The following is a 21,322-nucleotide window of genomic DNA, read 5'->3' as shown; positions in this document are numbered from 1 at the left end:
TAATTTCTTCTGTCTGTATGTTTTGGTCTTCTTTGTCAGCAAAGAAAGAATGCAGAGTCTGAGACTGAATCTCGGTGCGTTTTCGCTGCCTGGCCATAATCCCAGCCAACTAACTTGACCTTTGAGTTTTTCAGTGGGGTATGACTGCTTGTAGACTACAGAGTTCTATGTTCCACGTTTGGGGGGGAGGTGCCAGCTCTGCCACACCAGCACTGCTCCTTCCCCAAGGACCCCCAACCCGAACTGGGCTTAGATCTTCAGCAGGCTGTGCACCCCTGCTCTGATCCACCACTTAATTCCTCCCACCAGGTGGGCCTGGAGCCGGAAGCAGCAGCAGCTGTAGCTGCCCCACCTCCGCTGCCCCCGGGGCTGGAAGCCGAACCGCAGACTCCTTCCACTCCCGCAGCTTTTCCCACTAACCTTCTCAGCAGTCTTTGGTGTTTGTGGGTTGAGAAGTCTCGTAATAGCCGCAGCTCACTGAATCAGGGCGCTAGGGCCCCCTCCGCCCGGCTTCTGGTCTGGATGGTCCAAGTCGCTCAGGCTGGGCTCTGCTCCACTCCGTTCCCAGCTCCCAGCTCCGTGCGGGATAGACCTCACCCAGAGACCATCCAGGCTGTCCTGGGCTGGAGCCCTGCTTCCCTCTGCTGTTCTGTGGGTTCTGCCGTTCTAGAATTGGTTCAGAGCCATTTTTTATAGGTTTTTGGAGGGGCTTGGCAGGGAGCTCAGGCTGGTCCCTGCTTTCCAGCCTCCATCTTCTTTCTATAGTGATTTAAGCCTTATAAAGCTCTTTCCTCATAATAGTCTCTGAAGGTAGGTAGTTCAAATATTATTTCCCCCCATTTTACAGATGAGGAAACAGCTTCTAAGTGTCTGAAGCAGGATCCAAATACAAATCTCCAAGACAACCTGCTCAGAGAATACTCCAGGACTAGTGGATAAAGTAATGTAAGGTGGGTAGGTCAGTGTAGAAACTGGGCTAAGGCAGCTCTAAGTGCACAATTATTTTTGTTTTTTAAATTTAATTTTTTTGTTATATTTAAAATTTTGAACTCTCTCCCTCCTTCCCCAACCCACACTATAGAAAGCCACCATTTGACGCCAATTTAGAAATATATGTAAAACCGTACTATACACACTTCTATTTGTCAGTTCTTTCTCTGGAGGTGGATAACATCTTCCTTCGTAGGTCTTTTGTAGTTGACTTGAGTATTTAAAATACTCAGAATAACTTGGTTGTTAACAATTATTCTTCGTTTTATTCTTAAAAATTTGACAACATCCTCTATATATTTGAGATATAAGACCTTTATCTGAGAAACTCTCTGTTAAATGTTCCCCTAATTATTTGAGTGTACATTGAGTGTATTTCCCAATTATTTGAGTGTATATCATAATGGTGAAGGAGAAGGAAAAGGAATACAATCAATGGTTTGTGCTCTAACCTATGGGGATTAAGGGGACTGCTGGATCAGAAGAAATAGCTGTCATGGCATTGTTGTGGCCATGATTCTTTACCACTGAAGGCAAAGAGACCAGGGTTTGGTGGCTGTAATAATCCAAGTGTTAGGTGATAAAGGTATGAGCTTGGGATGGTCTATTGGGAGAGAATAAGACAGAGGTTTGGGAGCTCTTGCTGTGGAAGAATTACTAGGACTTGCTAACCAAATGTGGGAGTGAGGAAGAAGTTTTGAGTCTGGATAACAGGGAAAATCTTGATGCCATCCACAGAGGTAATGAAGTCAGGGGAAGAGATAAGAAGTTTGCTTTCGGCCATGATGAGTTTTTAACAAGATATCCAAGAGGAGACATCCAACAGACGTGGGAAATTATGGTTTATGGGGAGAGAACAGTGGTTAATGAAGGCCTGGAAAAGACTTTGAAGATGAGAAGTGTCATATCTAAGTGTTAATTAGTATTAATTAGTATGTCACCTTCATTCCTTCCCTTTTCTTCACCTTTCTTCTCCACCCAAGGACTAGAAACAGCAGAGTTGGTTGCTCTCTATTGGAAACATGGAGGTTTAGGACTCCTGAGCCCTACCCACTCCCCATCTTTACTGCTACATAAGTGCTTGGGACTCTTCCTTGTGGCTTCTGTTTTGGGATTTCAGGGCCCCACCCCCCACTTCCCTTATCCCTTGTGCCTGTGTACTATTAGGAACAAATCATTGGACTGAGAGTCAGGAGTCCTGGCTTCTTAGTCCCAGTACTATCATTAAGTTGCTGTGTGGCCTTAGACCACAGTTTTGTCATGTGTAAAATGAGAGGGCTGGATAGGATGTTCTCCAAGGCCCTCCCAGTTCTAATATTCCATGATTCTCTAAACAGAAACATAATTAGGGCAGAATGACTGGAACTTTGCCCAAAGATGCTGACAGGCACCAGTGGCTGCAATTCCTCCTGGATAGAGGAGTGGTCTGATACTCCCCTGGAGTTTGTTATTCCAGAGCCCTGTGACTCAAGGTCTTCTTCAGGCCAGTGGGTCTATGGGGCTCGAGGATGGGGAGATATGTCTCTTTGGGAGAAGGTATAGAATCAGGCTCTCAGACCAACAAATGACTGGGGGAAAGGAGGACAGCTACTGTAGGACAGCATGCATTGGACTGCCATCATCTGTACCAGCGCTGTTCCCCACCTGCCCTCCCAAAATGTTTTCACCTCAGATAGAAAAATTCCTAGGCCTGTCCCTGCTAGGTTGGTCTTTATTTCTAGCCTAGCCCTGGTAGCCAGGATCCAGTTAGCCAGTCAATCAGTTCATCACACCTATTGTGCCCTCAACCCTAGCCTGGGTAATATTGGGGAACACACATAATGCAATCAGTTAAGGCAAGTATAGGGAATAAGGAGTGTGTGGTTTTCCTCTGCAGACCACCTTAGAGTGTCCTTCTCGCTGTAATCCTTCCTAACTTCCTTTCCTCCTGTCCCCATTTCCTACAAGGCCCAGACTGGTAAGTATAGAAAAAGGGAATGTGGAGTCATTGGAGAGTAGAAGACCACTTTCATTCTAGCTTTCTCTACCTCAAGTCCTAGTACAGGGGCTTGAGAGGAAAAATGGACCAAAATGATGGGGATAGCCTGTTCACTGCTGGGTGACAATGGTGTTTCTCCTTCTACAGGCTGGTTATTGTGGTCCTTGTTGGCATTAGCGTAATCTGGATCCCAGTTCTCCAGGGCTCCCAAAGTGGCCAGCTCTTCATCTACATGCAGGTGGTCACCAGCTCCCTGGCACCCCCAGTCACAGCTGTCTTCATCCTAGGAGTATTTTGGAATCGGGCCAGTGAACAGGTGGGTAAAGATCCATGAGTAAGGGTCAAGGGGAAGGGTCACATATACCTTTTTAAGAAATAGGGTGGGGCAAGAGTTCCTAAGTAGATTGACAAGGGAATAGCAGGGACAGGTGAATGGATGAATGAGCATATTGTTCTGCCCAGCAAGTTGGGTAAATTCCCATGATATGAAAGTTTCCAGAGGTAAGACTATGATGTCACCAGGGAAATCAATGCCAACATATCCCAAGAGTAGCTGGGGAGTAGTAGTACCCAATAGATAACAAAATATTCTTTTTCTCTGGAAAGTATCAACCTGGGTCTGGATGGGGATTTAGGGTTTTAGGTTCAGGCCTTTAGACCTGGGATTATAAAATCAGTCTCAGCTGGGGGAAATATAAAAGCAGTGTAGCTTAGTGGACTTGGTTTCAGGAATCCTGGTTCCAATAACTTGCTAGTTGTATGACTTTGAGTAAATCCCTTAAATCCTCTTTAAAAGCAGGAATTATAATGCTTACAATAGCTACTTCATGGGATCATTGGGAGGAAAGCACTTCATAAACCTCAAAGTACTACATATATATATGTGTATATATATACATATATATGTATATATGTGAATTGTTGGTAGTGGTATATTTCTGGAGGTTCCCAAGGCAGTGCTGATCAGACCTCTTGGAGGAAGTGTTTCAGTTCCTCTGGTAACCCACATGTTTTGTAACACCTGATCAATTGCTTCTCAGGAACTGGTGGGCAGCCCAGGTGCCAAAATATGTGCCTGGCATCATTCAAGCAATATGGTGCAATCCTAGAAGGGACACACCTCTCAGAAATCATGGCTAAGGATGGTAGTGGAGGGGGAGTATAAGGAGAGAGAGTCCACACTAGAGAGGACACAGAGAACAAGAGTGCTTCTATAGCCCAAAGGACTGGGAAGTCTTCTCCTGCCCCACCGGTACTACAGCCCCACATGGAGCAGCTGAACCAGCTAAAAGCTTCCTACCATCCTTTTGCCAAGGATTGAGGGGCCTTCACAGTGCCACAGAATTTGAGATTTGGAAGGGATCTCAGTGGCCATGTAGTCTAAGCTCATAACTAAGGGAATTCCCTCTATAACAGACCTAGCATGTGGTTATCCAGCTTCTGTTCAAAGACCTCCAAGGAGGGACAACCCAGCACTTCCTGAAGCAGGTTATTCTACTCAGGAAGATTTCCCTGACATCAAGACAAAATCTTTCTCTTTTCTTTTCTTTTTTTTCATTTAGAGATTTTTTTATTTTTAGTTTATAAGACTCAGTTCTACATAATTTTGAGTTCCAGATTTTCTGTCCCCCCTCCCCAAGACGGCATGGAATCCAATATATCTTCTACTAATAACTTCACATTGACTTATTTACACACCAGTCAAGTTGTGAAGAATTATGACCAATGGAATGAATCCTGAGAAAGAAGAAACAGAACCAAAAAACTCCCAAAAACCAAAACAAAAGAGAGAAAAAAGGGGAAAAAAAGGCGAACATAAAGTGTGCCTCAATCTGCCTTCATACTCCACAGTTCTCTCTCTGGATGTAGATAGCACTCTCCATCGTGAGTCCTTTGGAGTTGTCCTTGCATCCTGTGTTGCTGAGAAGAGCAAAGTCTATCAGGGTTAGTCCTCACAGAATCCATATATCTGTGGTTGTGTGTAATGTTCTCCTGGTTGTGCTCTGCTCACTCAGCATTATATCGTGTAGGTTTTTCCAGGTTGTTATGAAGTCCGTATCATCCCCATTTCTTACAGCACAGTAGTATTCCATTACCTTCATACACCAACGACTTGTTCAGCCATTCCCAAATTGATGGACATCCCCTTGGTTTCCAATTCTTTGCTACTACAAAAAGAGCCGCTATAAATATTTTTGTACATATGGGTCCTTTTCCCACTTGTGTGATCTAGGGATACAGCCCTAGAAGTGGTATTACTGGGTCAAAGGGTATGAACATTTTTATAGCCCTTTGGGCATAGTTTCAAATTGCTCTAGCAATTATCTAGCAAATGGCTGGATCAGTTCACAACTCCACCAGCAATGTAACAATGTTCCAATTTTCCCACATCCTCTCCAGCATTTATCATTTTCCTGTTTTGTCATTTTAGCCAATCTGACAAGAGAGATGTAGTACCTAAGAGTTGTTTTGATTTGCTTTTCTCTAATCAGTAGTGATTTTGAGCATTTTTTCATATGCCTATAGATATCTTTAATTTCTTCCTCTGAAAACTGCCTGTTCATATCCTGTGACCATTTCTCAATTGGGGAATGACTTGTATTCCTATAAATTTGGCTCAGTTCCCTATGTGTTTTAGAGATGAGGCCTTTATCAGAGACACTGGTTGTAAAGAAAATCTTTCTCTTTTCAACTTCCACTCATTGCTCCTGGTTTGGCTGTCTAGTCCTTCCTCCACACTAGAGTCCTTCCAATACTTAAATGTGTCTTTTCTCCTGCAAGCTAAACACCCCCTATCCCTTTATCTGATCTTCGTATGACATGGACTCAAGGCCTTTCACCATCCCACTTATCTTCCTCTGGTCATTCTCTAATTTGTTAATGTCCTTCCCTGACTGTGGTACCCAGAACAGTGCTCCAGGTGAGCTCTGATGAGGGCAGGGCATAGCAGTACCATTGCTTCCCTATTCCTATCTGCCATACCCCGTTTAGTACAGCCCAAGACTGCATGAAGTTTTTTGGCTGCCATATCCCATAGTGCTCACAACCCACTTAAACCCTCTGTAAACCATGACTCCCCTTTCTTGTACTTCTGAAGCTGACTTTTTTGCACCCATGTGTAAGATTTTACATTGAACTCTTATTGTTCAGCCCAGGGCTCTAGCTTGTCATGATCCTTTTGGATCCTGACTCTGTTATCCAATGTGTTAACTATGCTTCCCACCATTGGGTCATCTTCAAGTGTGATGAGTATACCATCAATGTCAATATCCAACTCCTTGATAAAAATATTAGATAGCACAGGACCATACACAGATCTCTGACACTGGACCATTAACAACCATTCTTTGAACACAACCATCCAACTTACTCTAAACCTATCTAATTGTATTCTCATATAACCCATAATCTCCTGTCCTCTTCACAAAGAAGAGCATGAGAAGATTTATCAAAGGCTTTACTAAAATCTAAGTAAACTGTATGTACTGCATTCTCCTTATCTAGTCACTTAATAATCTTGTAAAAAGAAAAGGCACGTCTTGTGACGTGTTCTTGATGAAGCTGTGTTGGCCTTTTGTAATCACCGCTTCCCTTTTTGGACGTTCATTATCTATCCCTTTAATGGTCGTTTCTAGAGTGGAGGCCATTGAAGAAGGAATCCAAGTCAGACTCACTGGCTTATCATTTTCAGACTCTGTGCTCTTTTTTTTTTTTAATTAGGGCATTTCTCCTTGTCCAGTCTGGTGGCATCTCTCCTGTCTTCCATGATCTTTCAGAAATCATTGACAATGGTTCAGCAATCATACCTGCCAGTTCTTTCAGTACCTGAGCATGCAATTCCTTTAGGCCTGATAATCTTAGTTCAGCAAGGAAAGCTTTCTTATTACTTCCTTGCTTATCTTGGGCATTTTTGACTTATCATCTCCAATACAAGGTTCATTCTCCTTGGCAGAGAAAATAGAAGCAAGATAAGAATTGGGAAACTCTGTCTCCTATCTGATGCCATCATTGTCCTATACAGCAGTGGTACAGTGGATAAAACACTGATCCTGCAGTCAGGAAGACCTGAATTCAAATTTGCCCTCACTTAGTAATTGCATGACCTTGGGCAAGTCACTTAACCTCTGTTTTCCTCAGTTTTCTTGACTGTAAAATGGGGGTCATAAAATCACCTACCTCCTACAGTTGTGAGGATGAAATGAGATAGTATTGATAAAACACTTAGCACAGTGTCTGACATAGAGTAGGTGCTTAATAAATGCTTGTTCCCTTCTCCCTCCCCCTATGCAGTCCAAGAATATGCTTTTCTTGATCCTTCTTTTTTCCCTATTTGGCTTAAAAAACAACCAACCAACCAAACCCTAATGCTAATAAATATCCAATTCATCATCAAGACTTTGGGAATACCTTAGTTTCCTAGTAAAAGTTCCTTTGGAAAAAATTCTAACTCTTTCTGAGCTGAAATATGGGCAGGACGAAGGAAACAGAACCATGTCTGGGTCTGTACACTAGAAGGAACAGAGTACTCAGAAAGGCCAGGTCCCATGCGCGGTGGCAATTATCCTACCCTGTGGTTCTGGAAAGAGTGGATGGATAGGGAGCTGATAAAAGAGAAAGGAACTCAAGAGTTCTAGTAGCCTTTTGTCAGTCTTTGTCCCTTTTTGATCTCTTGTCAACATGTGACACTGCTAACCACTCTCTATTTCTGAATACTTTCTCCTCCATGGGTTTTTCTGACGCTCATCTGTCCTCATTCTGGCTCCTGTCTAGGTGCTCCTTCTCAGTCTTCTTTGCTAGATCTTCACCCATGTGCTACCCCACCTACATTTAGGAGTACACTAGGTTTGTATCCTTTTTTCTTTCTCTACAATCTTGGCGATCTCATCAGCTCCCTTAGGTTCAACTATCAACCCTATGCAGAAAGCTAACAGATGTATGCAGCCAGCCCTTCTCTCTCCTGAACTATAGTCCCACTTCACCAACTGCCTACTAGATAACTCCGCTTGTCTCATAGAAGTCTCATAGACATGTCAAACTCAAAAAGCCCCAAACAGAACCTACTATCTTTCTTTCTAAATCCTCTTCTCTTCTTTTATTCCTTACTTGTATTGAGAGTAACATAACTCTCCTAATAATCTTAGTCCTCAACTTTGGAGTCATCCCTCTCCTTCATGAAGGACTTTAAAAGTCAAATAGAAAAATTTATAATTTATAGCAGTCAAGAAGGAGATAGTGGAACTTCCCAGGCAGAGCAATGACGTTATCAGAACTGGGCTTGGGAACCCTCCCCCCACCTCAGCCTGGTAACTGGTTTAGGCTCATCACCGTTCATCTGGATTACTGCAATAGCCTCCTCCCACAGGTCTCCCTCCATCTGGGTTCATTCCTCTCCAATCTGTCTTCCACAGAACTGCCAAACTAATATTCCTAAAGCCTGGGTCTGACCCTGTCGTTCCCTGGCTTGATGAAGATAATTCTCAGATCTATTTGCCTCAGTATAAAATATAAACCTCTTCATTTGGCTTTTAAAATACCTCACAATCAGACTCCAGCCCACCTCTCCAGGTTTATTGCACATTACTCTCTTTCAAACATTCGACGTTCCAGGAACACTGACCTACTTGCTGTTTCCTATGCATGACATTCCATCTCCCATCCCTGTGTCTTTGCTGACCTCCATACCTGGAATGTAGTCCCTCCTCATCTCTGCCTTATGGAATGGCTTCCTTCAAAACTCAACTTAGGTGCCATTTTTCTGAGGAGGCCTAGTCTGATTACCACAGTTGCTAGTACACTTCTTGCAGAAAGTATTCTGTTATCTACTTCGATTTTTAATGATCTGTAACGTTGACTACTCCTTACACCCAATAGAATATAAGCACATTGAGGGCAAAGACTGTTTTGTTTTTATCCTTCATGGGTTCGTAGATTGAGAGCTGAAAGGAGTCTTAAAGGTCATCAAGTCCAACCCCCTCATTTTATAGATGATGAAATGAGGCTCAGAGAGGTCAGTCAGTTAATAAGTATTTAATAAGCACCTACTATATGCCAAGCAAGACACTAAGCTCTAGGGATTTTAAAAAAAGGCAAAAACCAGTCCTTGCTCTCAAGGAGCTCACAGTAAAGGGCAAAAGACATTATGTACGAACAGGATATATAGAGAAAATAAATTGGAATTAATCTTAGTAGGAAAACATTGAGATTAAAGAGGATTGGGAAAAACTTCTTGTAGAAAATGGAACTTTAGCTGAGATGTGAAGGAAGCTAGGAAAGCCAGGAGACAAAGATGAGGCAAGAAATTATTCCTCCCATGGGAAACAGCCAATGAAAATGCATGGAATCTGGAGACTTTTCTTATTCAAGGAACAGCAAGGAAGAGGGCATCATTAGATCACAGAATATGGTGATAGGGGTAACCGATTTGCTAGAACTGGTACCTAATTTTAGGTTGAGTTCTGCAAACCGGCTCTTAGTAGGGGCAGGACTGTGCCCACCGTGTCAGCAGCAGGAGAGGCACCTCGGCTTGGTTCCGTGGAGAACTGGTTGTTAATTCATTTGAATCCCACCACTGGGGGTAAGGTATGCTGAGGGATTAGATATAAAAACACTAGAAAGGTAGAAAGGGCCAGGTTATGAAAGGCTTTGAAAGCCAAACAAGAGCATTTTGTATTTGATCCTGGAAGTAATAGGGAACCACTTGAGTTTATTGAATAGGAAGGGAGGTAACATAATTGCGACTTGCACATAAGGAAGATCCATTTCACAGCCACGTAGATGATGGAATGCAGAGAGAAGAGACCTGAGGAAGGGAGATCAATCAGAAGGCTATTATACCAGGTATAAAATGATGAAGATCTGTGCCAGGATTGTGGCGGTATCAGAGAACAGAGGAGAACAGGAAAGAGAGAGAGAGAGAGAGAGAGAGAGAGAGAGAGAGAGAGAGAGAGAGAGAGAGAGAGAAGAGCTAATGAAGATAGAAATGGCAGGATTTGATAGCAGATTGGATATGCAAAGGGTAAGAGAAAGTGAAGAGTCAAAAATCTACCTAGGTCGTGAGCCTAGGTAACTGTGAGGACGGAGATACCATCTACAGTGAGAGGAAAGATAGGAAGAGAAGAGAGTTTGGGGGGAAAGGATTAGTTCAGTTTTAGGTATCTTGAGTTTAAGAGGTCTATGGGACATCTAATCTGAGTTGTTCAATAGGTAGTTGGAGATTGAAGAGTGGACATCAGGAGAGAGGTTAGGAATGGACAAATAGATCTGAGAATCATCCTCATAGAGATGATGATCAAATCAATGGGAGCTTGTAAAATTCACCAGGACAAATAGTATAGGGGGAGATGAGGATAGAGCCTTGGAGGAAACCTATGTTTGGTGAGTGCAACCTGGATGAAGATCCAGCAAAGAAGACTAAAGAGCTTGTCAGACAGGTTGAAGAAGTAAGAAATAGTGTCATGAAAACCTAGAGAAAAGAGAGTATCAAGGAGAAGAGGGGGTCAGCAGTGTCAAAGACTACAGAAAGGTCAAGAAGGATGAGGGGTTGAGAAAAGGCCATTAGATTTGTCAATTAAGAGATAATTAATAACTTTGAAGAGAACAGGTTCAGTTGCATGAAGTCAGAAACCAGACTGTAGAGTTAAGAAAGTGAGAGGAAAGGAAGTTGAGGGTACTGATCATATCTTTCTCAAGGAGTTAGTAACAAAAGGGAGGAGCCTTACAGGATGACAGCTAGCAGAGAGGGATGGATCAAGTGAGGGATTTTTGAGGATGGAGAAGGTGTTGGAGTGTTCATAGGCAGCAGACAAGCAACCAGTAGACAGGGAAAGACTGAAGGTTAATGAGAGAGTGGATGATAGAGGGAGCAATCTGCTGGCGAAGAGGAGATGGAGTGGGATCACTTGTGCATGTAGACATGCTTGTCTTGTTCAGGAGAAGGCCCACCTCTTCATGTGAAACAGAAATGAAGGAAGAGATAGTATCATAAGGTATCTAAGTGATGTAAGATGAGGAAGAGGGGCAAAGGAAGAGTTCTGGATGAATGGCCTCAATTTTTTTCACTATAATATGAAACAAGGTAAGAAAGTAGAGGGGAAGAGGAACTACGAGAGGTTTGAGGAAGGATGAAAATGTTTGGAAAAGGCACTGTGGTAAATGGGGTAGTGAGTTGATTAGGGAGGCATAAAAGGGTTGCCTTGCTGCAACAAGGGCTCAGTTGAGGTCACGTAACATAAATTTGTAGTGAACCTGGACAACAGGATTTCACGATCTTCTGCTTTGTTCAGCTGCACCTGAGTGAAGGCAGTGGATGAGGGGAATAATCCAAGGCTCAGGTTTTAGTATGGCAAGAGCTTTGAAAGAGTAAAGAGGCGAGGGGTCCTAGAGAAGAGGACAGTGTAGAGTTGAAATGGTTCAGCAAGGGGTCAAGATGGGGAAGGGAAAATAGTGTAGGAGTGATGACCCAAGAAAGGACTCAGGGGTAGAGAGATTAGAGGTCACAGTAAGGAAGAAGTGACCAGCTTCGGGTGTAAGGCAGAGGGAGAGATGGAATAATAACAGATTACGATCAGATAAAGGAATTTCAGAGTTCATGAACATGAGAGGGAATGACTTTTGGGTGATGACAAGATCAAAGGTAAGGCCGTCTCTGTGCATAGCTGGCATCAGGTAGAGGAGCAGTTCATGAGAAATGAGTAAGTTGGGGAATTAGGAGACAAAGACAGAGAGAGAGAGAGAGAGAGAGAGAGAGAGAGAGAGAGAGAGAGAGAGCGAGCCAGAGCCTATGGTTGCATCTCCTTTTCCTACAGGGGGCCTTCTGGGGCCTGATGACAGGGCTGGTAGTGGGAGCTACCCGGATGATCCTGGAATTTGTTTACCCTGAGCCACCTTGTGGCTTTCCTGACAACCGGCCAGCTGTGCTCCACAGCCTTCACTATCTTCACTTCTCCGTGGTGCTCTTCTCCATCACAGTTGCTATAGTCGCAGCTGTTAGTCTGCTGACCCCACCCCCTGATGAGTCTCAGGTGAGCTGGTACCCTACCCCCAAGGGGATCTAAGTGAGTTAACCTCTTCTCTCAGATAATCTGAACCTTTTCCCTAGAATAGGGAGATGTCCCTGCCATTAGAATGGGACAACCCTTAATTCGATTTTCATTCTAGATTCTACTGTATTTTATATACCTAGTTTTAAATAGAAGCAGTCATTGGTAAACTTTGGACTTTCAGCCTCTGGAGGGGCCTGGATGACTCCGAGGAGCCTGTTGATGACCCACATTCTTACATGCAGCATAGGAAGGGAGGTCCCCCAGAAATGGAGTCACTTCTTGGAAAGTTTGTGCCCTGAGAGTCATCTGAACCCAACCTGCCCTCCTACAGAGGGGTGGTGTGGAGCAGGAAGGTTCAGAGAGATAAAGACTAGGAAGTGGCATCCAAAAATTCTCATTGTCCAGAATGGGCTAAGCATCCTTAGCATTATTCCCAAAGATTTTCTAAGAGTTACTCCTTCTGGTTACTAAGTCCACAACTGTCTCCATAGTTATGGTTGTTCCTTGTGACAAAAACCCAGCCATGAGCATCTCCTTCCCTTTTGCCATCCAATTTCATGGTCCCATCTGCTGCTGCTGAATTGAAGGGCTTCTTCCAGAAGCTCTGGTCACCATAAAATACCCCCATTTTTCCTTCTTGCACCAGCCTCCCTAGCAGCAACATCTGGAGACCAGTTCTGACTGACACAAAGGCAGTATATTGCATGTGTAAGAACAACTAGAGATACACACTAACCACCCTTTAGCCTTTACAGTTGCACAGTGAGGTTACACAGTCTAGATTCATCCCTCTTAGGAGAGAAATCATGTTTAGATACACATCCTCTCCAGTACTGGCTCCATCCATCAAGTCAGTCCCTTAAGACCAGCGCCTTCTTGCTCCCAGTCTGTCTCTGCCTGGTTCCCTTTCTTAGTTCTACCTGCTCTTTTTTGCTTCCCTATTCCTATTAAGAGCTATATAATAAAAGCAGAAGACTTTTCATATTCGTTGTTGGCACCTCTGCCATCATCACATTCATATATTTATTCAGGACCCATATTCATCTTGTATCCAATTTCTCCAGAATGAGCTTATCATCATTTGGAGTAAAAAAAAAAGCTAATGTAAGGAACTTGCAGATGTAATTTCTTTACAGTTTAAACAGCCTGATAGACTTAATGCTCCAGCAACGTAGAAAACACCTCATCATACCTGCTCCAGTCTACTGAGATGGGGAAAGCATAATTCATCTTTTCTGGTACATGGAGTCTGTGGGATCCTGTGATGAAAGGCAAGATAGTCATACTTATCTAGATAGAGTCTTTGTCCTAGGACCTGATGGTGGCACATCAGACAAGCAGCTCAGGCTCTGTTTATTCTATGTGCTAGGGGTTCTAGGGTCAGCTATGTGGTGCAGTGGATAGAGTGCCGGGTCTGGAGTCAGGAGGACCTGAATTTAAATTCAGCCTCAGACACTTACTAGCTGTGTGACCCTGGACAAGTCACCCAACCCTGTTTGCCTCAGTTTCCTCATCTGTAAAATGAACTGGAGAAGGAAATGGCAAATCACTCCAGTATCTTTGCCAAGAAAACCCCAAATAGGGTCACAAAGAGTTGGACACAACTAATCGACTAAATGATGACAACAACAAGGGTCCTAAGGGGTGATATTCCGAGAAGTCTTCTCTTCCTGGACCGGGGCAGAATGGTATCCCCTGAACCAGTGAGGCAAAGCTAGTATTAAGGGCAAAAAAATTTGGCCCTGTCAAAGTTTATGTGTGATCTCCTCCACCTCCTTTTCTGACCCCTTTCCCACCTCTCAGATGCCCCACCAGTCAGTTTCTGATAACTTCATACCCACTAAAGTACAAAAGTGGGAATTTTCCTGTCCTCTGAGAGGAGCGAAATGAGGGCAAGATAGTTTAAATTCATAAATCAGAAGCAGAATTTCAGGTACTGTGGTGCATGTAGTGAGGAGACATTTCTTGGTAGAGTAGGTCTAATAGTCTATGGACTAGGTTGGCAAATTCTAATTGAACCCTTCTTCCCTACTTCCTAGACATACACACACACACACACACACCTCACCAGGAAGGATTGGCTCTCTGGTTGGGCACATTCTGAGGAAGCCTAGCCAATGGCCAGGGCTCAGCCCGCTCCTAATCCCTATCTCTCTGCTCTATCCCCCAAAAGTGATGACTCTCCTCACTAACCTAGGCCAGCTAACTTCCCAATTACCCTGTGGGGAATCTCCAGTCACCTAATTCCTGTACCTTACTTCTATTTCTTTATCCCCCCAGTCCCCATGTTTCTTGGTTCCTTGTTCTCTTATCCTTCATCCCCTGTACTCCATCCTAATATCCCTCATTTCCATGTACCCCACTCTTCTGGTTTCCCTGTCTCCTATATCATCACTCTTCATTCCCATCCTCATTCCTTCCTCTTCTTATCTCCACATCTCTCATTCCTTCTTTTCTACCCCCTGTTTAAAACTTCTCTTTGCTTCCTACAGATCAAGAATTTAACGTGGTGGACACTTTCCAAAGACAAACTTTTAGAAGCTCTGCCTGAGGCTTTAGATGTGGGAGACAAAGTTGGTAAGTGGTCCCTGGGGGCCTCTAGACCACTCTAGGCAGAGCCAGATTCATCATAGTGTTGTCCTTACCATACCACCTAGCCCTAGTTTCCCATTCTCACTCCACTCCTAACCCGCCAAGTTCCTCATACATCCCAGCTCACTCAGAACCATGCATCCCATTCTTCCCATCTGCAGGAAAGAAGCAAACTCTCTTCTGGACCCAAGTCTGCAACTTCAATGCCATTCTGCTTTTGTGTGTTAACATATTCTTCTATGCCTATTTTGCCTGATGGTGTTCATTTTCGGAGAAGCCAGAGGATCATGGGAGAGGCCCTCAGGGATGTAGGAGATATTTGTCCTAATTAGACTTCTAAAAGAGGATCATAGACTCTTAGAGTTGGAAGGGCCATCTAGTTCAACTTATTTATTTTACATATAGGGACTTGAGAAGGGAAGTGACTTGCCCAAAGTTAACACAGCTTATTGGTGGAAGGCCTAGGATTAAAACCCAAGGTTCCTGACCTCTAGGCCAATGCTATTTCTGTTAAACTGAGCTTTCATTCTTTTCCTGGTCCAGAAGCATCTAGGCAGTAGGAAGTTCTTATTACAACATATCTCCTTTGACAACAAAGTGTCCCACTACTACCACCATCACCACCAACCACTACTGTGTTATAATCTTTGGAAACACCTTCAGTTTAGGCTACAACCTGAGGATTCCAGAATCTGGAATAGGATTTAATCTATTTTGGAGTCTCTGACCCCACTCCCTGCTCCCACTTATCATTACTTAAGGCAATGTCAGAGAAACCTAGTTCTGCCACAAGTAGCTGTGTGACCTTGGGCAAATCATTTTCCTTCTCTGGGACTCGGTTTCCTCATCTATTAAATGAGAGAGCTGAACTAGGTGATATCTTAGATTCTTTGGGGGTCTGATATTCTCTGATTCTGTGAATTCTACGGCTCTTCTTTTCTCCCCTATCCCTAGCCTATGGCTCAGTCCACACAAAGCATCCTCCGCCTGTCCAGCTTCCCCAGAATGGGTTCTTCCCTCCTTCACACTTTGAATCTGTGACTCAGCGAATCCCTACTCTTGAGATCTGGGTGGGTAATGGGGAAGAGGAAAGCGTATGGGCCTTGAAGCTCAGTGACGTTTTCCTGAGAAGCCATGAATCTGAGAATAGTGGTGGAGGAAAAAGCCCAAATAGCCTCGCTCAGCCCAAACCGGTGTGACATGGACCTCTGGATACCATCTAATAGAACCAGAGGGTAACCAAACACCATAAAAGACTTTATAGGCCCCTCAGGGAACACTTCCTGTCTATATCTCTTGGCTTCTGGCCAAACTTCAAACACTTCTACGATGCTCATAAAGTTAGACACACAGGTAAATCAGCTCAGGGCTTGGTATGCCTCCCAGGAGCTCCTTGGCATGAGCATTTTTGAGTCAGTTCCTCCTAAACGTAGGCATGTTGTGCCAGAGGAAGGTAGTGTTGTTAGCCACACTACCATTCTCACAGGGATCATAGGAATCCTGATCTGGGACCCCTCCTTTCATTTTCCATGTCTGCCCAAGGAAATCTTCACCATTGAACAACTCCAGTGCGCTCCAGGTCTCAGTCTGCTAGGGCCCAGAACTTCAGGAGCAAAAGGTTACATGTACAGGGTTGTCATTGGGATCATTCTTAGGGATTTAGCATATGTCGGCTGGTCATTGGAGGATCAGATTCCCTCAGGTTATAGGCTGAGCCTGGAGAGGGCTAACCCTGTGACAGTGGCATTCATGCATTCCCCTTTCCTCCTCCAGAATGGAAGTGAGGGCTTGCCCAGTACTCAGCTGTAATTTAAGTCCTTGGACACTGCATACAATGGTATTGGCTTCCTTGGGTGGTGGTCCATGTCCTTATCACCTCAAACCTGGGTCATTGCATTGGCTTCCCAGTCATTCTCCTTGCCTACTGTCTCTCCCTGACTCATCATACGTGCCGCCAAGTTCATCTTCCCCAAATTCTATTTCCATCATTTCCTTCCCCACTCAAGAATCAGTATTGGTTCCCAGTCACTGGTAGGGCAAAGTCCAAACTACCCAAGGCCTTCCACAGTCTGGCCCCATGACGCGCTTCCAACCTATCCCCTACTCTTCCTCTCTATGAAACTTATGGTCTGCTCACACTGGTTCTTTCACTATCTTCTCAAAGATAATGATGATAGCTAACATTAATATAGCACTTTGAGGTTTTCAAAGCCCTTTATATATGTTATCACATTGGTCTTCACAACAACAATCCTGGGAAGGTGCTATTATCATCCCCATTTCACAGATAAGGAAACAAGAGAGGTTAAGTGAGCTGCCCAGGGCCACACAGCTAGTAAATGTTGGAGGCAGGGTTCAAACTCAAGTCTTCCTGACTCCACGTCCAACACTGGTAGGCTCCTTCCTATTTCCGGGACTTCCCTTATACTGTCTCCCCTTCTCAAAATGTTTCTCCCATGGATAAATCATCCCCATCCTTCTGGACCCAACTCCTCACACTCGATCCTCCTTCTGTGCCATGCATTGGGTGCTGCTTGTGTATTGCCTGTTATTATCATGTCTGTACATACTATGTCTGCCTCTAGACTGTAAACTCCCTAAGGACAGAGGGAGAATCTTCTCCTGGGTCTATTGGGTCTGGACCTTATACTCAAAAGGTGCAAAATAAACATTTGCTGTTTGATTGGATGACTGATATGTTATTGTCTCTAACCTAAGTTCATAAGCTTTTAGGGCTGGAAAGGACCTTAAAAATCATCTCTTCCAACCTGCGTGGGGAAGATTGCTCCCCTGGATTCTTGATGGAGTAGACATTATTTCTTTTCTTAGCTATTCCAAAGGTCCAACCAAGCACAGGTCTAAGCACCCTAGAGGCCTCAGTTCAGAGTTGTTGGTGGATGGATACGTGGATTCCCCCAGCTCTATTATCTGGTATCTTCTATCCCAGGGGTGGGGAAACTTCAGCCTCGAGGCCACATGTGGCCCTCTAGGTCCTCAAGTGTGGCCTTTTGACTGAATCCAAGTTTTACAGAACAAATCCTTTTATTAAGGGGATTTGTTCTGTGAAGTTTGGATTCAGTCAGAGAGCCGCACTTGAGGACCTAGAGGGCCACATGTAGCCTCGAGGCTGCAGGTTCCCCACCCCTTTTCTATCCTATCAAAGATCTGACCAGTGCAGAGCAAAGTCAATATTAAGATCACTTTAGAGAGGCCCTAATTACCTTCAGAATAGTCATAGTAATATTTGGGGAAAAGGGGTAGCAAAGAATTGGAAACAAAGTAGATGCCTATTGATTGGAGAATGGTTAACCAGATTGTGATACATGGATATAATGGAATATATGGAGAAGTCAGAGAAGCACGGGAAAACTGAGACAGAGTGAAGTGGCATGTAGCAAACACTTAATGCTTTTTCATTCATCCACATTCCTAGCAAACACTTAATGTTCATTCACCCATTCATTCATTCAAGTTAGCAGAACCAGAAAAGCAATGTAGTCAATGACTGCAGCAATGCAGATGAAAAACAACAAAACCTGAAGGTTGAGTAATTTTTTTTTGTTTTTTGGCAGGGCAATTGGGGTTAAGTGACTTGCCCAAGGTCACACAGCTAGTACACGTGTGTTGTGTCAAGTGTCTGAGGACGGATTTGAACTCAGGTCCTCCTGACTTCAGGGCTGGTGCTCTGCTCACTGCGCCACCTGGCTGCCCCAGTTGAGTAATTATAATGACTAAATTTGGCTCTGAACAGGAGGGGAGAAAATGAAGCTCCCTCCACACTTTGCTGAGGTGAGCGAGGGACTAGGAGGGCATGGAATTATGCATGTACTGTCACTTTTTTTTAAAGACTTTTTTACAAGGGGTGGTTCACTGGATAGGAGGACATATTTGGAAATGCAGATGATGTAAAAACAAGAGATAATGTAGATAGATAATAGGTATAGATTAAAGATAGATAATACTATAGATAGATATAGATATAGATAATGATAGCTATTATTAAGTAGCTAGTATTTATATCAAGCTGCTCGCTATGTGTCAGACCGTGCTAAGCACTTTACAAATATTATCTCACTTGATGCTCACAACAGCCCTGGAAGGAGGTGCAATTATTAACCTTATTTGCAGATGAGGAAACGGAAGCAAACAGAGGTTAAATGACTTGCCCAGGGTCACACAGCTAGGAAGTATCTGAGGCCAGATTTGAATGCGGGTTCTTCCTGACTCCAGGCCTCAGGCTCTACCTACTGCACCACCTAGCTTGCCTATAATAGTAATAACAATATATAATTAATAGTTATTAATTATAATAAATTATTAACAAATTATATTAATTATAAAATGTTATATTGTGATTAGCACATAATATGTAAGTATAATAAGTATTAATAATATCTTTGAAAGAATGCTTTCAGAGAAGCAGTAGGTCTCCAGGAAATTGAGAAAAAGATATCAACCTCTCTGAGTCCTTAGGAGAGGAAAGGATCTCTGAGGCCATCTAGTCCAAACCCTTTATTTTACAAATAAGGAAACTGAGGCCCAGGGAAAGTAAGCAGTTTGCCTAAGGTCACACAGATAGGATCCATAAGAGGCAGGATTTGAACCCAGGTCGTCTAACTTCAGAGCCAGTCTTTTCCTACTTTACCAAGAGGAATTGACCTTATTCCTAATTCCTAAATCCCTTAATCCTCAAAAACTTGGTGGAGAGAGTGAAGGGGGGGTGGCCTCTTTTTATATCCCCAGTGTCTAGCACAGTGCTTGGCACACAGTAAACACTTAATATTATTTATTGATTCATTTGTTCAGACAACACCCAGTCATTTTAGTGACAATACCTTCCACCAATAATGTACATCCTGGTTTTTCCTGGACAGTCCTAATTTAAAGGAACTTTTTAAATATGAGACAGAACAGAGCAAAAGGAATATCCTTTGTCAGAGCAGGTACCCCAATCTTGAGTTTGGAAAATCTAGTCGCTGTACCTGCATCTTCTCTAATAAACACCATCTTTCCCCCACTACTATTCCTGACTTCTCAAGTTTTCCTCCTGCCTTTTGAGGCCCCATCCTAGAAGAAATATTCCTAGAGAGGTCCTCTATCTTGCTCGGCTCTCCATTGTGGCTGCCCAATGAGGACAGAGAAACTAACTTGCTTATATTTTTCGTATTTACTTTTCTAATTTTGCTCCACACCTCCCTCCCCACCCTCAGTAGAAGGGCATGAGCTGTTTAGTATTTGTCTCCCTATCTTCATCAATAGCATAGTGTCTAACACACAGTAGGTGCTCAATTAATTCTTGTTGAATTGAATTAAATTAGAAGACTCAAACCAGCACATAATGACCCACTCATTTTGCTGAGGATGGGAGCCTGGAAACACCCAGCCAGGTAAAATGACAATAAGACATGTTGGAGTTCCTGGTCCCAGAGAGTGAGACAGATCCCTCGTGGGTCTCTGTCCCTTTAATATAAAGGAGTGACAGCATTTCAGAGTTAGGAAAAAACCTAGAGATCATTCAGACCCCACTAGGCCACGCTGATCCTAAAGAAAGTCCAGGCTGCCTTAATTCCCCCTACAACAAGCAACGTGCCAATCCCCTCTGCAACAGTTCTAGCAGCCTTCTCTTTATTTTTAAAAATGTTTTATTTATTCCTTCTGTCTTTACAACACAGTTATTTCCAGCCCCACTTAACTGAATCTTTCCCTGTGACAAAGAAAAACAGCTTATCAAAAACATCCAGTAACAGTGACTTTTTCTAGCAATTTCTTCCATCCCTCTACCAGGAGGGGAAAAGCATGCTTCGTTATCTGTTCTCTAGGACTTTTATTGGTTTTTCCATTACTAGAGTTCAATTTCATTCTCGTCATCGTTTTACATTGCTGTGGTCATTATGTGTATTGTTCTCCTGCTTCTGGTTATTTTGCTCCATATCAGTTCACACAAATCTGATGTTCCTCTGAATTCTTCACATATGTCATTTCTCACTAAACAATAATATTCTTTTACATTCATATAACATAGCTTCTTCCATTATTATCTAATCAATGAATACTCCCTTTGTTTCTAGTTCTTGGCTGTCATAAAGAGTGCTGTGTGAAGAATATTGTAATATAAATTGGACCTTTGTTCCTATCTTTGACTCCCTTGGTGGGATCATTGGGTCAAAATGTCTGAACAGTTTAGTCACTTTTCTTACATAATTCCAAACTGGCATCTAGAAAGGTTGGGCCACCTCACAGCTCTACCAATAGTATGTCAGTATGCCTGTTTTCCCACAGCCCCTCCAATGTTGACAATTGCCATTTTTTTGTCATCTTGGCCAATTTGCATAGTATAGAGAGAAACTCCAGAATTGTTTTAATTTGCATTTCTCTTACTATTCATGATTTATGGAGCATGTTTTCATGTGGTCATATGTAGTTTGCAATTCTTTTGAAAACTTTTTGTTTATATTCTTTGACCACTTATCTGCTGGGGATTGCTTTTGCTTTTAAACATTTCCATTGATTAGAAGTTCATTATTTCTCAAAATAACCTGTTCCATTGTGTTAACAGCTCTGAATATTAGAAAGTTTTTTCTTACATTGAACTAAAATTACCTCCTTGTAATTTATACCCATTGGCTCTTGTGTCTTCTAGCATTACAAAAAAAAAAACTATTGAATCTTATGAGAGCTCTTCAGATACTTGAATACAATGATCATGTCCCTATAGTCTCAC

The 21,322-nt window shown here is 43.1% G+C and overlaps 1 protein-coding gene across 4 annotated transcripts in view; it reads left to right on the top strand.

The window, feature by feature from the left end:
* SLC5A10 (solute carrier family 5 member 10) overlaps positions 1-14,977 on the top strand; it is a 183,737-nt gene extending 168,760 nt beyond the window's left edge. For all 4 annotated transcript variants that reach the window (XM_036741635.1, XM_036741636.1, XM_036741634.1 and 1 more), the window contains 4 exons: positions 3,116-3,284; positions 11,773-11,988; positions 14,502-14,582; positions 14,771-14,977. In XM_036741635.1, coding sequence (XP_036597530.1) covers positions 3,116-3,284; positions 11,773-11,988; positions 14,502-14,582; positions 14,771-14,857 — 553 coding nt within the window. In that variant the 3' untranslated portion in view covers positions 14,858-14,977. The remainder of the gene's footprint in view (positions 1-3,115; positions 3,285-11,772; positions 11,989-14,501; positions 14,583-14,770) is intronic.
* Positions 14,978-21,322: the final 6,345 nt, after the last annotated feature.

Source organism: Trichosurus vulpecula, chromosome 1 (assembly GCF_011100635.1).
Source record: "Trichosurus vulpecula isolate mTriVul1 chromosome 1, mTriVul1.pri, whole genome shotgun sequence".
Lineage (NCBI taxonomy): Eukaryota > Metazoa > Chordata > Mammalia > Diprotodontia > Phalangeridae > Trichosurus > Trichosurus vulpecula.
The sequence above is the reverse complement of the archived record's forward strand: the minus strand, read 5'-3'. Positions and strand labels throughout refer to the sequence as shown.